General features: G+C 37.4%; 1 protein-coding gene across 1 annotated transcript in view; it reads right to left on the reverse strand.

The window, feature by feature from the left end:
- Nucleotides 1-17,495, reverse strand: part of pigg (phosphatidylinositol glycan anchor biosynthesis class G) — a 258,252-nt gene that overhangs the window by 145,123 nt on the left and 95,634 nt on the right. The window contains exon 7 of the mRNA XM_056472074.1: nt 14,906-15,123. Within this exon, the coding sequence (XP_056328049.1) occupies nt 14,906-15,123 (218 nt within the window). The remainder of the gene's footprint in view (nt 1-14,905; nt 15,124-17,495) is intronic.

Below are 17,495 nucleotides of genomic sequence, written 5' to 3' on the forward strand. Positions count from 1 at the left end.
GCATTTATTCCATTAAAACAACAATAATATTATAAAAAATACAGAAAAATGTTAGGAAAGTACAAACATAAATAATTTCTTGAAAATCTCTTTGAATAAATTTGAAAAAAATAATTTATTTCAGGGATGGAATTTTTTTAGCAGCTATTATATACAGTGATTACAATTAATTCTGTTAATATCAGAGTTATTAGCCTCCCTGTTTATTTTTTTCCCAATTTCTGTTTAACAGAGATTTTTTCAGCACATTTCTAAACATAATAGTTTTAATAACTCATTTCTAATAACTGATTTATTTTATCTTGGCCATGATGATGTTATGAAGCGGACAGGAGACAGAGGTAAGGAAACGTTAGGGTGTTTATTAAATGACAACAAGGAGCACATGAAGGATAGCCAGGAGGATCAAGAATGATGTTGGGGTCTTTTCCTCCGTGGCTGGGTAACAGGAATACACGAGGATGGACAGCACACACCAGATACAGCTGACAGAGGATGACACAGACTTGGAAGGACTGGAAGACAGGGACGATTCGGGAGGACCAGGAAGACTAGGAGGAATACAAAGAGAACAGGTAAGTAAATCGTTTGTTTTAGCTGAGGATGACTACGCTGAGTGGTCGCTCAGTTGTCCGCTTTCGTCGAGACGAGCCCGGACAATGAGCGACTGGAGTGCTGTGCTTTTATCTGGTGCTCGTGAATGTGATGCAGCTGTGTGCTCATTAGAAGTCAGGTGATGGTGATCTTCGTGAGTGGGGGTCGTGAGAGCCTGACCAATCCATGACAGTACCCCCCTCCCCAGGGCCCGCTCCTGAGGGCCGACACCTCCGACGCCGTGGTGGTCTCCCTCTGCCTCTAGGCGCTGGGAACTCAGGGTGGCTCTCATGAAACTCCACCATGAGACTAGGATCGAGAATATCCGCTCTGGGAACCCATGTCCTTTCTTCGGGGCCGTACCCTTCCCAGTCCACCAGGTACTCCAACTGGCCACCACGACGTCGGGAACGCAAGATCTCCTTCACTGCGTAGACGGCTCCTTCTTCTAGGAGCAGTGGAGGAGGGGGTTCCTCTTCGTGGTCAGGCTCTGTGGAGGGAAGAACAGGATCGTGATAGGGTTTCAGGAGTGATACGTGGAATGTAGGGTGAATACGGTAGTGAGAGGGTAATTGTAGTTTGTAGGTGACGGGGTTAACCTGTTCCACGATGGTGAAGGGACCAACAAATCGGGGACTTAACTTGCGAGAGGGCAGTCGCATGCGTATGTCCCGGGTGGATAGCCACACCTTTTGTCCGGGTGTGTATCTGGGTTCTTCAGACCTTCTCCTATCGGCGGTTACCTTGCTTCGACGGACTGCCCTCTGCAGATGTTGATGAGCCTCGTCCCAGACTCTCTCGCTCTCCCGGAACCAGTGATCCACTGCGGGGACATCAGATGGTTCGCCATCCCAGGGAAAGAGCGGTGGTTGGAAGCCCAGGACGCACTGGAATGGCGTGAGTCCGGTGGAGGGTTGCCGCAGTGAATTTTGGGCATATTCTGCCCAGCCCAAATACTGGCTCCAGGAGTTCTGGTGACCACTGCAGAAGGTCCTCAGGAACCGTCCCACCTCCTGAATCTTCCTCTCTGTCTGCCCGTTGGTTTGGGGATGATATCCAGAAGAGAGGCTGACGGCCACACCTAGGAGCTTGAAGAAGGCTTTCCATAGACGTGAGATGAACTGTGGACCTCTGTCCGACACAATATCTTCTGGAATACCAAATGACCTGAAGACTTGATTAAAGATATTGTCGGCAGTTTCAAAGGCTGTGGGAAGACCTTTCAGAGGGATTAGTTTGACAAACTTTGAGAATCTATCTACTATGACTAGAATACAGGTATTACCTTCTGACGAAGGGAGGTCAGTGATAAAGTCCACTCCTAGGTGTGACCAGGGACGGTTCGGAATCGGCAAGGGATGGAGCTTTCCAGCGGGTAGATGACGTGGGCTCTTGGATTGGGCACAGTCCTTACAGCCCTGAACATATTGCCTCACATCCCTTGCCATGTTTGGCCACCAGAATCGTTGGGATACTAGCGAGAGAGTATTGTTGATCCCTGGATGTCCAGTGCCTAGCGAGGTATGTAAGGAGTGGATCAGATCTACCCGGTGTTCAGGTGGTATGAACTGCCGATGAGGAGGGCATCCCGGCGGAGCAGGGGCTTCCGGAGTGGCAACGACTGGAGGAGCGTTCCAGGTGATCGGACAAATGGAGATGTGTTCGGGAAGAATCTTCGTTGGGAGTTCTTCATGATCGTGATGCTCGTGTAAACGAGAGAGAGCGTCTGCTCTTAGATTCTTGGGTCCTGGACGATAGGAAATGGAGAAATCAAAACGTGAGAAGAAAAGTGACCATCTGGCTTGACGTGGACATAGTCTCTTGGCCTCTTTGATGTATTGGAGGTTTTTGTGATCTGTGATCACCTGGAACGGATGTTTGGCTCCCTCCAACCAGTGACGCCACTCCTCCAAGGCTAGCTTGATTGCTAGAAGCTCCCTGTCTCCTATGCTGTAATTCTGCTCCGCCGGGCTCAACTTCCGAGAGAAATAGGCACAGGGATGCAGTCGGGGCGGTGTATCATGATGTTGAGATAATACTGCCCCGACGCCGGTGGTGGATGCGTCCACTTCCACCACGAAAGGAAGATTTGGGTCAGGATGAGTCAGGAGTGGGGCCCTTGTGAACTCCTTCTTAAGAAGGCGGAAGGCTGCGGCTGCTTCTTTGGTCCACTCCAGTCCTTTGGGTTTACCCTTGAGGAGATTAGTGAGAGGTGATGTAATCCTGCTGTAGTCCTTGATAAACCGTCTATAAAAGTTAGCAAACCCAAGAAACCTCTGGAGCTCCTTAATGGAAGTGGGTTCTGACCAGGATAGAACAGCCTCAATTTTCTTCCCATCCATACGTATACCGGTTTGGTCAATGATGTATCCCAAGAAATGAATCGACTTCTGGTGGAATGAGCATTTCTCCGCTTTGAGGTAGAGGTGATGTTCTCTCAATGTGTGTAGGACCTCCGCAACGTGTTGGCGATGTTCGGCCTCACTCCGGAGTAAATGAGGATGTCATCTATGTACACTATTACACAGTGGTGAAGAAACTCCCGGAGGACTTCATGAATGAAGTTTTGGAATACGGAGGGGGCGTTGACCAGACCGTAAGGCATGACCTCATATTCATAGTGGCCAGTAGGGGTCACGAATGCTGTCTTCCATTGGTCCCCCTCACGTATTCTTATCAGATTATACGCGCTGCGGAGGTCCAATTTAGTGAAGACTTTAGCTTCTCGGAGCTGTTCCAAAGCGGCTGGTACCAGAGGAAGGGGATATCGGTATTTTACTGTACCGTTATTTAGGACCCTGTAGTCGATGCATGGACGCAGCCCTCCGTCCTTCTTGGCCACAAAGAAGAAGCTTGAGGCGGCTGGTGATTTTGAGTGACGTATGTACCCCTGACTCAGAGCCTCCCTTATGTAATCTTCCATTGCCTGATTCTCTGGAAGCGAGAGCGGGTAGATCCTACCTCTTGGCAACTGGGCATCTGGAACTAGGTCGATCGCGCAGTCCCATGGCCGATGCGGCGGTAGCTGGGAAGCTCTCTTGGGGCAGAAGACATCATGAAAGGAGCTGTACTCCTTAGGAATGTGGATAGACTGCTTCTCAGGAGGGCTCTCGACCGATGTTGCAAACAAAGAAATGGGGGTTCCGACCTTGAAGAGGGAGATTTGGAAAACAGGCAGGTGTACATCCAGATCCCCATTTCTTTATCTCTCCTGTGCCCCAAGAGATGATGGGATCGTGCTTCACCAGCCACGGGCGCCCTAGAATGATGTCCATATTTGCACCCTCCAGAACCAGAAATTGAATCCTCTCTTGATGTAACAACCCCACTTGAAGAAGGATGTCTTCGCATTGTCGATGGATACGGGTCGAAGATCGAGTGCACTGGGTTATCGGTTGTATCTGGTATATATGCGAGGACGCCTCAGTACGGAGGTGGAGTTGACGACAGAGGGATTGGGAGATGAAGTTCCCTGCTGACCCGGAGTCGATGAGGGCTGTGACAAGGAGAGAAATAGAGGCAGTAGTTATTTGTACGGTGGTAGTAAGTGGTTTACATTGTTCAATATTCGTACTGAATACACTCACTGAAGTCCGAATGGGACGAAGGGGACACTCCATACGGGTGTGTCCACTGACACCGCAGTATAGACACAGACCCCGGGTCAGCCTCCTCTGTCGTTCCGCTGATGTCAGTCTTCCAGACTCTATTATCATGGGTTCTGGTTCTGGAGAGGCTGTTGACTCAGGCGATTGGAGGAGTGCAGACGAGGGGGGTGATGGTGTCCTGTTGATAGGAACGGAGACGATCGGAACATCGGAGAGAATGTTGGATGAATCTCTCCAGACCCATTGTATCATCTAATGTGGCCAGTTGGATTCGGAGAGTGGGTTCCAAGCCGAGCCGGTACGTGGTCAACAACGATCTCTCATTCCATCCACTTGCAGCTGCTAGAGTGCGAAACCGGAGAGCATATTCCTGTGTAGATAGAGTACCTTGCTTTAGATGATACAGCTGCTCTCCAGCGGCTACTTCCCCATCAGAACGTCCAAACACCTCTTTGAAATACTCCGTGAAGGTAGTGATGGAATTCATGACCGGCCCGGCTTGGTTCCAGATCGTCTCAGCCCATTTAAGTGCAGGTCCAGAGAGTAGAGATACGATGTAGGCGATCTTCGACTTATCTGTGGGATATAGAGAAGGTTGCATTTCGAATATGAGGGAACATTGTAACAGAAAACCATTGCACTCCCCCGCTCCGCCTGAGTAGGGCGCTGGTCGGGCCATGGGACTGGAAGGAAGGGCCGAAGAAGAAACTGTGGAGGCGGAAGTGCTCGGTGCTGGTGGTGCGTTGGAAAGTGGAGCTGGTGGCTGTAGAATCCGCTTCAACTGGTCCACCAGCTCTTGAAGGTGATCGGGGGTGCTCATGTTGTCGTCGTTAATGGTCCGGGCTTCTGTTATGAAGCGGACAGGAGACAGAGGTAAGGAAACGTTAGGGTGTTTATTAAATGACAACAAGGAGCACATGAAGGATAGCCAGGAGGATCAAGAATGATGTTGGGGTCTTTTCCTCCGTGGCTGGGTAACAGGAATACACGAGGATGGACAGCACACACCAGATACAGCTGACAGAGGATGACACAGACTTGGAAGGACTGGAAGACAGGACGATTCGGGAGGACCAGGAAGACTAGGAGGAATACAAAGAGAACAGGTAAGTAAATCGTTTGTTTTAGCTGAGGATGACTACGCTGAGTGGTCGCTCAGTTGTCCGCTTTCGTCGAGACGAGCCCGGACAATGAGCGACTGGAGTGCTGTGCTTTTATCTGGTGCTCGTGAATGTGATGCAGCTGTGTGCTCATTAGAAGTCAGGTGATGGTGATCTTCGTGAGTGGGGGTCGTGAGAGCCTGACCAATCCATGACAGATGACAGTAAATAATATTTGACTAGATATTTTTAAGATGCTAGTATTCACCTTAAAGTGACATTTAAAGGCTTAACTAGGTTAGGGTAATTAGGCAAGTTATTGTATAATGATGGTCTGTTAGAAGAGCTAATAATTTTGTCCTTAAAATGGTGCTTAAAAATGTAAACTGCTGAAATAAAACAAATAAGACTTTCTTCAGAAGAAAAAATATTATCAGACATACTGTGAAAATTTCCTTCCTCTGTTAAACATCTTTGGGAAATATTTAAAAAAGGAAAAAAAAATCAAAGGGGGGCTAATAATTCTGACTTCAGCTGTATACACATGGCTTTAGGTTCAAATAAATATTTTTTTTTTTTCAAGATTCTGCAATGAATATAAAGTCTGAAAGCCTTGAAATAAAATGTGTTTACAACACTATAAATATTTTCGTCACTTTGGAATAATTTAATGTTAATTAAAATAAAAGTATTGCTGAATAAGGGCTGTCACGGTGGCGCAGTGGGTAGCACGATCGCCTCACAGCAAGAAGGTCGCTGGTTTGAGCCCCGACTGGGTCAGTTGGCATTTCTGTGTGGAGTTTGCATGTTCTGGGTTTTCTTTCGGGTGCTCCGGTTTCCCCCACAGTTCAAAGACAAGCGCTTTAGGTGAATTGAATAAACTAAAATTGTATGTGTGTGAACGCAAGAGATCATGGGGGTTTCCCAGTGAATGGGTGTTTCCCACTGCTGGAAGGGCATCCGCTGTGTAAAACATTTGCTAGATAAGTTGGCGGTTCATTCCACTGTAGCGATCCCTGATTAATAAAGGGACTAATCCGAAAAAAAAATTATGAATGAATGAATTGCTGTATAAACACTTGTTTTCAGTATAAAACTAAATTACAAAATGATTTTGTGTGTGTGCGTGTGCGTGTGCGTGTGTGTGTGTGCGTGTGTGAGTCAGATGCATTTTCTTTCCAAAAGAACATCCTTGATTTTAAATAGAAATGTTTGTAACATTATTAATGTATTTCCTGCTAATTCAATTGCTGAATCCACAGTTTCATAAAATTAAAATTAAATATTTTTGTGGAGTCTTTTGTGGATTTTTTTTTCAGAATTTTTCTTGTTTTCAAAATACAAGGCCAGAATTTCTTCATAACCAGGATCTCTTGTAACATTATGAACATGTCATTTTGATTATTTAACGCATCAATAAAAGACAAAGACAAAAATGTATTGAGCCCAAACCCTTGAACAGCAAGTCAAGCGCAGTCATTTAATACAATATGTGACAGAGATTGAACGAATAAACTGGCTAAATAACTACAGTAAGTAAATAACTATAATAACTCATTGCGCAAAACTATTGGAGTCTCAGCAAATACACTGCGCGCTATGGATTGTGAATAATAAGGAGAACATCGCTCACGGCAGATCTGACGTCTGACAGTAATTGTGTTTATTCTTGAACGTGGGGAATTTGTTTCTAAAGTGCTGCTTTGATGGCTTTGGGGAGATAAATTTAGAGATGCGTCTTCTCTGAGAGGGTTTTAGTGCTGAAAGTCCACGCTGCAGACGGGAAATATGTGGCCTGGTGAAAAGACAAAGTCCTCTACACCTGTTTTAAAGGAGACCTATTATTATTATTATTATTATTATTATTATTATTATTATTATTATTATTATTATTATTATTATTATTATTACAAGACGTACAATAGGTCTCTGATGTCCCTAGAGTGTATATGTGAAGCTTCAGCTCAAAATACCACACGAATAATGTTTTATACCTGTTTTAAACTGTGTTTTAAATTGTGCTGTTTTGGTGACTGTCGCTTTAAATTCAAATGAGCTCTTTTCAAAAGAGGGTGGAGCTACAAATGCCTGCGTGTCAGCATAGTGGCAGATTCAAAACTCTAATAGCAGATGGTTGCTTCTCACTTAGGACTTTCTATGAAGGACAGATGGTCATTAGTGGGCGGGGCTTTCCCCTTCTGATGACACGTACAACGGGAGAATGTCAATCAAAGTGTTTCTCCAGACTTTTTTTATCAAGTGTGATTATAAAAAATTTAATTAATATATTTTTACCATCAGAATGTGGCTATAATACGCACTGCTGCCTCACGACTGTCTTTAAATCCCTTATAAAAGTGATTTTTTGCATAATAGGCCCCCTTTAACTGCCCAACAGATGCTGTAAATATATTTGCTAATTACAGGTGACTATATCTCTTGTTTTACTTCTAAAATGCGCTATGTGAGCTTGATCTCTGCTTCAATAACTGTTGATGTTGAACATGTAACTGCGAAGTTTAAGTGTTTTACTGACATTTAATAGTTTAAAATGATATACTGGATGAGAAATAACACACACCCCCCACACATGATATTCATTCATTTTCTAGTAGGCTTAGTCCCTTTATTAATCTGGGATTGCCACACTGGAATGAACCGCCAAGTTATCCAGCACATGTTTTACGCAGCGAATGCCCTTCCAATTTAGCTTACCCAATTCACCTATAGCGCATGTGTTTGGAGTGTGGGGGAACGCGGAGCACCGCAAGGAAACCCATGCGAACACGGGGAGAATATGCAAACTCCACACAGAAATGCTAGCTGTCCCAGCCGAGGCTCAAACCTTCTTGCTGTGAGGCGAGAGCGCTACCCACTGCGCCACCGTGCTGCCCACACATGATATTAATATATATGAATGGTAAAACTTTACTTATTATGGATGTTTTGGAAAGGTTAATCTGAGATTATAGATAGATATCAATTTAAAGGCGCAATTCGTCATTTACTCCACTAGAGGGCGCATATTCACAACAAACAAAAATGAAGATAACAGCATGACTGAGTGTGGAATCATGGGAGTTGTAGTCTTTATTACATCCTACAGGACTCTTGCAGAAATCATGTTCATAGATGAGATAATTAATAAGTAACACTAATTATCATGCTGGTAAGAACCATAGACTGTAAAAGATATGGACGTAGTATCTCTGACGTCACACATAGGCTTCTGAAGAAGCTACCAGTAGGCGTGGCCAACCATCGCCATTTTGTTCACGTGTCATCGCACCTACCGGGGGATACCAAACAAGGGCAAAGAGGCGGAGCGTGAGCAGAGCTACAGACGCCTGCTTAGATGGCCTTTTCTTGGGGAGAAACGCCTAATACTTCATTACCTGCGACTCGTTTGTGTTTTGACCACATGTGCTTGGTTGTACACTATATCAATAAAGTGTTTGGTCTTTTAAAAACACTGTTGTAACACATTGAGTCACTAAATTTCAGCATTTATTGCATTGAATCAGTGATTAAAAAATACAGGAAAGTCAGATTCTCCCTACAGAACAGGTTGAGTGTTTTACTAGTTGTTCAGCATATACTGATGAAACATTATGAAATATAAAAACAAACACTTTCACATCAATAACCCGTACTGATGAATAATGATGTACAAATGCTCCAGGAAACACCAGGGAGGTTCTGTTTTGATTTCATGTTGACTTCAGGAGAAAGCGTAGAAATAAAATAAAATAAAATAAAATAAAATAAAATAAAATAAAATAAAATAAAATAAAATAAAATAAAATAAAATAAAATAAAATAAAATAAAATAAAATAAAATAAAATAAATAAAATAAAATAAAATAAAAATAAAATAAAATAAAATATAAAATAAAATAAAATAAAATAAAATAAAATAAATACATTTTAGTTCAGGTAGCCAAAGAAATATATTTATATTAAGCAATTAATATAAATAAATAAATAAATAAATAAAATATATATATATTTTTTTTTTAAATGACAAATAAATAAACTATATAAGCAAACAAAGAAATAAATGTACAATATTATATTAAGTTATAAAATGAAGTAATATAAACTATATATAAATAAATAAATAAATAAATGACGAATAAATAAACTATATAGGCAAACAAAGGAATAAACGCACAATATTATATTGAGTAATAAAAGGAAGTAATATAAACTAAATACATAAATAAATAAATAAATAAATAAATAAATAAATAAATAAATAAATAAATAAATAAATATGAATATACTAGTATTTATTGTAATATTTAATTCAATATTAGTACTGATGATTTGTAAAATTGATTTAATCTGTACACAGAAGGTCAGATTCACCCTACAGAACAGGTTGAGTGTTTTACTAGTTGTTCAGCATATACTGATGAAACATTATGAAATATAAAAACAAACACTTTCACATCTATAACCCGTACTGATGAATAATGATGCACAAATGCTCCAGGAAACACCAGGGAATTTCAGGTTTGATTCCATGTTGACTTAAAAATAAGACCTAATATAAAGCAGTGAAGGCTGAAGAACTGCAGTGGTGAAGAAGGCTGAAGCTGATCTGAAGTCTGCTGAGAGCCTGGCCTGATCTTTATTGTTAATTAGAGAGGCGAGAGGGACTAATTAAGCTCATAATGAGTTGGCAGGGTCAGGCCAGAGATATTGATCCTCCTTCACTGTAAGACCTGTGTGTGTCCGCCGGACACCTCATTGCAGCCAAACACTCATATATACAGAAAACAACGCTTGTGTGTCACAATCACATCTAACATTTATATTTATTATAAATGGAGCAAAATAAAAATAAAAAAGACAAATAAAGCTGATCACAAATACCAAAATCAATGAGAAAACCACTCGAGTCTTCACACACACTTTCAACACTCTCTTTTTCATCTAAAACTAGCTGTACTCATATATTTTTAACTGAAAATACTAGTATAATTAATGACGGCAAATATAACACGCACTACTGTTATATTTTGGAATCGTATATTATATATGATTCTTGAAGTAAATTAATATTTTTATTAAGCAGGAACGCATTAAATTAATCAACAGTGACAGTAATAGAGACAAAAGACTTATTTTTCACATAAATGATGCTTATTGAACTTTCTATTCATACAAGAATGCTGAGAAATGCATCAGTTTTCTAAATATATTAATCAGCACAACCGTTTTCAACATTAATCAGAAGAATTGTGTGCTTTGATTTGAACTGAATGCGATTTTATTCAACAAGGATGCAATAAATTGATGAAAAGTGACAGTGAGGATGTTTAGAATGTTAAATAAGCTTCTCTATAAATCAAAGATAATATCTTTTGTGGTTATTCATTCATTCATTCATTTTCCTTTATTAATCAGGGGTCGCCTCAGCGGAATAAACCGTCAACTTATCCAGCATATGTTTTATACAGCGGATGCCCTTCCAGCTGCAACCCAACACTGGGATACACCTACACTCTTGCAGTCACACACATACACTACGGACAATTTAGCTTACCCAATTCACCTACAGCACATGTGTTTGGACAGTGGGGGACACCGGAGCACCAACACAAGGAGAACATGCAAATCCACACAGATATATATATATATATATATATTTCCAACATTAATAATGAGAAATGTTGACAGATTAACAAATCATCATCATATAGGAATGATTTCTAAAGGGTCATGTGACACTGAAGACTATAGTAATGATGTTGAAATATTGGCTTTGAATAATTTAAAATATATTCAGGTATAAAAATTATATATATTATAAACTGTAATGCAAAAAAAGTGATAATATAATGATAATAACAAAATAAAACTTTTGAACAAATAATAATTATTTAAATAATAATTATATAATTACATATTGTGAATACATTTTGGACTTTATGTATGATCTGATTTAAGAAAAAAATTAGATTCAAATGGCAAAATCCATTACAAATTGCAGTACATTGTGTAAATAAAATAATAAATAATAAAATAAAAAAATAAAAATAAAATAATAAAATAAAAAAAATAAAAATAAAATAAAATAAAATAAAATAAAATAAAATAAAATAAAATAGTTCATTATAAAATTATAAATTCTATTATAAAAATAAAACAAATTAAAATATATATTTTTTAAATAAATGAAATAAATAGAAAACAAGATATAAAAGAACATAATTAAATAATATATAATATTTAATAATATTTACAATAGATAAATAGAATGAAATAAAATAAATAAAAAATAAACTTTATATGTTTATATATATATATATATATATATATATATATATATATATATATATATATATATATATATATATATATATATATATATATATATATATATATATATATATATGGTAAAATTATCATTATTAATTTTATGTGCAATTGTTTTGTCTTGAGCATAATTAACTTTAGATGATGGATAGTAAAGCCTAAAGTGTGTTCTTTCCAAAAATACATGAACTGTGAATGTAGACCAAATTATTCAGCAACTGCTCCTATTTTAGTTTAGGATGGTCAGTTTTGAGAAAGTGCCACTGACGGTGAGGGAAAGAAGGACACCAATATAGTCTCTGAAAACTTTTAACAGAAATCTTATTTTGCATGCTATCTTCATCAAATTTAAAATATAAACTCATGAAACCCTTGGCTTTCAAGGTAAATTTTTGTCTAGTTTATTACATTCTTTTTTTCCTGTGTTTCTATGGGGAAAAAAATATTGAACACAGTCCAATTTTTCTTTCTCATTACTTCATAATGTATAACTTTTTATATTTTTTAGCATGAAACTAAACAGATTCCAGATGGACCATAGTAAAGCTCAAAATGTCTTCTTTCCAGTGATATCCAATGTATGTTTATAGCTCATTGGGGTCAAGAACTGTTACGATTGAAAGTTAGGTAAGTGTAAATCTCCAAAAGTGAGTGCGGCTAACAGGTTAAAAAAAAAACTATATTATATTATGAATTATATTACATTATAAAACTATATTAAATAAGTGTATTAGTTCATTATATGAACAGTTTTTCAAAACAAAAAACCTGTAGACCTGTAATATAACCCTTCCATAAATAACTAATTTCCTTAAAATTTGTTAAACCTGCTTTCACTCATAATTCTGCAACCAACTGTACACCTCCTAAATTAACTTTGCACCACGAAATGAGTTTCACGAAGTGTTAAATGCTTCGTTTCTGCCATGACTGTGTGATAGACTTGGAGAAACACGTGTTGAAATCAGACGAGATCTGCTAAAACCTGCCTGAATATAGATGTGAAATTACGCTAGATGAAGCAAATGCTGCCCGTGAAATATGTGAATTTCCTGAGAATGAGTCAGGCTGACCTTTGCAGCCTTGAATAAAGTTGAGCTTGAGGAGACGCATACTTGATTTAATGTGAGCCAAAGCCAGTCTGAGCAACGCAAATACAGCCTGATTTTGTCCAGCGCGGCATGACATGTGACTTGTGGACTAGGGATGCCAACTATTAAATGACGATCCATTATCTCTTGACAATTCTTTAAATCTTTACACCTTGGTATATTCAGGAGGGTGTCATTAACATGCATAGTCTCATAGTTAGACAGGTTAAAGAGGACCTATTATGCAAAAATCAGTTTTATAAGAGGTTTAAACGCAGTTGTGTGAGAACAGTCTGTGACTATAACCAGCATGTAATAGTAAAAATTGATTAATTTTATTATTTATAATCACACTTCTTAAAAACGGTCTGCAGAAACATTTCGATTGATGTTCTCCCTTGTACGTATCATCAGAGAGGGAAAACCCCACCCACTAGTGACTATGTCTCCCTTATTAGAATAGGATGTTAGTCTTGTTTTTGAATCTGCCACTATCCTGACACATAGGCATTTGTAACTCTGCCCTCTTTTGAAAGTAAACACTTCTATTACTAAAGGCAAAGACTGGCGCATTTGTATCACATTCCTTTATCAGCACCCCAAAGAACAATAGCAGAACTCTCCCTATTTGTTTAATAATTTTTGTTACTTAATGAAGTAAGTATAAGAAAAAAAAATAGTCCAAAAAACAGAAATAGCTGATCACCATCCATGTTAGATAAAACTTATATCACCCAAGGCAACGACTGGCGCATTTGTATTACATTCCTTTATCAGGATCAATGTGGACAATAAGCAGGACTCTCACTATGTATTTAATACTTTTTTGTTACTTAATGAAGTAAATATCAGACAAAAATAAGTCCCAAAAACAGAAATATCTGATCATTGTCCATATTGCACACTTAGGTTACCCAAGGCAATGACTGGCGCATTTGTATAACATTCCTTTATCAGCACCACAGTGGAAAAGAGGCCAGACTCTCAATATTTGATACTTTTTTGTTAATTAATGACGTAAATATAAAAAAAAAATTGTCCTAAAAACATAACTATCTGATCAGAATCCATATGCCCTAACACTTACAAAGGCAACAACTGGCACATTTGTATTTCATTCCTTTATCAGGACCACAGTAAAAAATAGGCAGGACTCTCGTTATTTATTTAATACTTTGTTGTTACTTAATGAAGTAAATGAAAAAAAGAGTCCCAAAAAGAGAAATGTCTGATCACTGTCCATAATACATAATACTTATCTTATCAAAGGCAATGACTGGTGCATTTGTATTACATTCCTTTATCAGCACCACAGTGGAAAATAGGCCTCTCGCTATTTATTTTATACTTTTTTGTCTTTAATGAAGTAAATATAAAAAAGAGTCTTAAAAACAGAAATATCTGACTACCGTCCATATTGCATAACACTTACGTTACCCAAGGCAATGACTGGAGCATTTGTATTACATTCCTTTATCAAGACCACAGTTGAAAATAGGCAGGGTTTTCATTATGTATTTATTTTATTTTTTTAACTTAATGAATTAAATATGAGAAAAAAAAGTCCAAAAAACAGAAATACCTGATCACCGTCCATATTACATAACACTTATATTACCAAAGGCAATGACTGGCGCATTTGTATTACATTTCTTTATCAAGACCACTGTGGAAAATAGGCAGGGTTTTCGTTATATATTTATTTTATTTTTTTACTTAATAAATTAAATATGAGAAAAAAAAGTCCAAAAAACAGAAATACCTGATCACCGTCCATATTACATAAAACTTATATCACCCAAGGCAACGACTGATGCATTTGTATTGCATTCCTTTATCACCACCACAGTTGAAAATAGGCAGGACTCTTGCTATGTATTTAATACTTTTTTGCTACTTAATGAAGTAAATATCAGACAAAAAAGTGCCAAAAGCAGAAATATCTGATCACCATCCATATTACACAAAATTTACATTACCAAAGGCAACTATTGCCACATTTGTATTACATTCCATTATCAGCACCACATTGTAAAATTAAATCGTTTGCATGTGGACTGGACCAGATTGGTACGGAATGCAAGGTTAAGTAAACAAAACAGTTTGTCCAGATAGTGCAAAGCCACAATTTACATTAATGCTGATTGATCAGTGGAATTTGTAGAAAGTTGAGCGTGGGCCTTACCTGCAGTATGAAGGTCATGGCGATGATCATGGAGTACAGGTCATATTTGCCCATCTGTTTGCTCAGAGCTGAACTCATGGCCTTCAGTGCATCCAGATATTGCTTTCTGACTTTCTTGCCCATGTTACTCAAAACCTCAGACTTGTTTCCATCCACATAGAGCTTCACCCAGCTGCCATGAGCCTTTTCCGCCACACGAAACTGCTCATAGCCATCCTCTGTTGAAGATAGAGGGAAAATATGGGAATAACTAGAACAAAATAATAATAATAATAATAATAATAATAATAATAATAATAATAATAATAATAATAATAATAATAATAATAATAATAAACTAAAAATATACTGTCTACCTAAATGCCAGCACTGTAGACATGCTAACTGACTTGATTTGACCTTTTAAGAGATTTAAAACACTCTACATGACTCCACTGACAAACAGCACAATTAAAGTATGGGTTATGAATGGTTACATATTTTAGTTTTGGCTGTCCCCAAAAACAGGTTGGTCAAAAACATGTTCATTGTTTGAGAATTTGCCTTTTTTTTCTTATTTCTCAACGAATACCAAACAAGTTGGTAAAAGTAACATTTTTCCAAACTCCTTCTTTGCCTGAAACTAATCTGTAATGATTAGTCAATTGACCCAGTCTGCTGTGTCTAATCACCATTACTGGATTACTGCTTACTACATGTTAAAGATTTTGTAGGGTACATGAACATAATTGCCCAGAATTGGCAGGGAAAGCAGAAAGATTTTCCCAGGTCAACATGCACAATTAGACAAGCACTGTAATGTTTCATGTTGACGTCAACATCAAACGGCTTGGAATCCATTTTGTAAATTACTCGTTTAATGACTCAGAGACTTTTTCCATTCACTTAAAGCTGTATTACACACTGCATAAAAGGAACATCCCAAAAACCATAATAGGGGCACTTTAATGAAAGAAATATAGAAAAAGTAAAAAAAAAAAAAAAGCACAGAAAAAAGGAATGAATCATTTATGATGAGCAAACTTTATTATTATTGTTATTATTATTATTTTATATTTATATAATTATTGTAGGGTGACGCAGTGCCGCAGTAGGTAGTGCTGTCGCCTCATAGCAAGAAGGTCGCTGGTTCGAGCCTCGGCTGGGTCAGTCGGCGTTTCTGTGTGGAGTTTGCATGTTCTCCCTGCGGTCGCGTGGGTTTCCTCCGGGTGCTCCGGTTTCCCCCACAGTCCAAAGACATGCAGTACAGGTGAATTGGGTGGGCTAACCTGTCCATAGTGTATGAGTGTGAATGAGTGTGTATGGATGTTTCACAGTAATGGGTTGTGGCTGGAAGGGTATCCGCTGCGTAAAACATGTGCTGGATAAGTGGGTGGTTTCATTCCACTGTGGCGAACCCGGATTAATAAAGGGACTAAACTGAAAAGAAAATGAATGAATAAATAATTATTATATATTATATTGTATTATATTATAATTATATATATTATATTATTATATAATTATTATAATATATTTTATATTATATAATTTTGGAAGTTATAATCTGTACATGTGTAAATAAAATAAAATATGAATAAACAAATAAAATAAAATATGAATAATAAAATAATACAAAACAAAAAACTAAATAAAATAAGACAAAACAAAACATGAACAAATAAATAAATAATAATAATACATGAACAAATAAACAAATAAAAAAATAAACAAATAAAAATACATAAAAATATGAAAAACAAAACAAAACAAAAACAAAATACAATAAAAAAGAAAAAGAAACTAAATTAAATTAAACTAAATGAAAAACAAAGCAAAGCAAAACAAAACATGCATAAAAAACAAATACATAAAAAATATGAAAAATAAAACAAAACAAAAAAAACTAAATACAATAAAAAAACAACAAACAAAAAAATGAAACGAAGCAAAGCAAAGCAAAACATGAATAAAGAAATAAAATAATAAATACATAAACAAATAAACAAATACATAAAAATATGAAAAATAAAACAAAACAAAAAAACAAAATACAGTAAAAAAACATCAAACAAAAAATGAAATGAAGCAAAGCAAAGCAAAGCAAAGCAAAGCAAAACTAAACAAAACATGAATAAGTAAATAAAAAGTAATGAATAAATAAATAAACAAATAAATAAATGCATTAATACACACAAAATATGAAAAACAAAACAAAAAACAAAATGCAATAAAAAAATAAAACCAAAGAAACAAAATGAAACTAAATGAAACTAAACAAAACGAAGCAAAGCAAAAAAAAAGCAAAAGCAAAAAATAAAAATAAAAAAACCCTGGCAATGCATCATGAGATTGCAATATATAGAAAAATTATTCTGGGCTAATTATGGTGCTATATACACATATGATGCCTTGAAAATCTCAGTAGGTTTTGAAAGTGTTCTTCAGTGATATGAAGACACACAAGGAAGCTGTTGCATAAGAAACAGAGGTCTGTTTTCAGCTGATACCCAGGGTCTCCACAGCGGGGTTTCTAAGCGAGCTAACAGACATATTTAACACACACTACGCCACCCAGACGCTTCACTACAGGACACTCCATCGCTGAGCT

Source organism: Danio aesculapii, chromosome 14, assembly GCF_903798145.1.
Source record: "Danio aesculapii chromosome 14, fDanAes4.1, whole genome shotgun sequence".
NCBI lineage: Eukaryota > Metazoa > Chordata > Actinopteri > Cypriniformes > Danionidae > Danio > Danio aesculapii.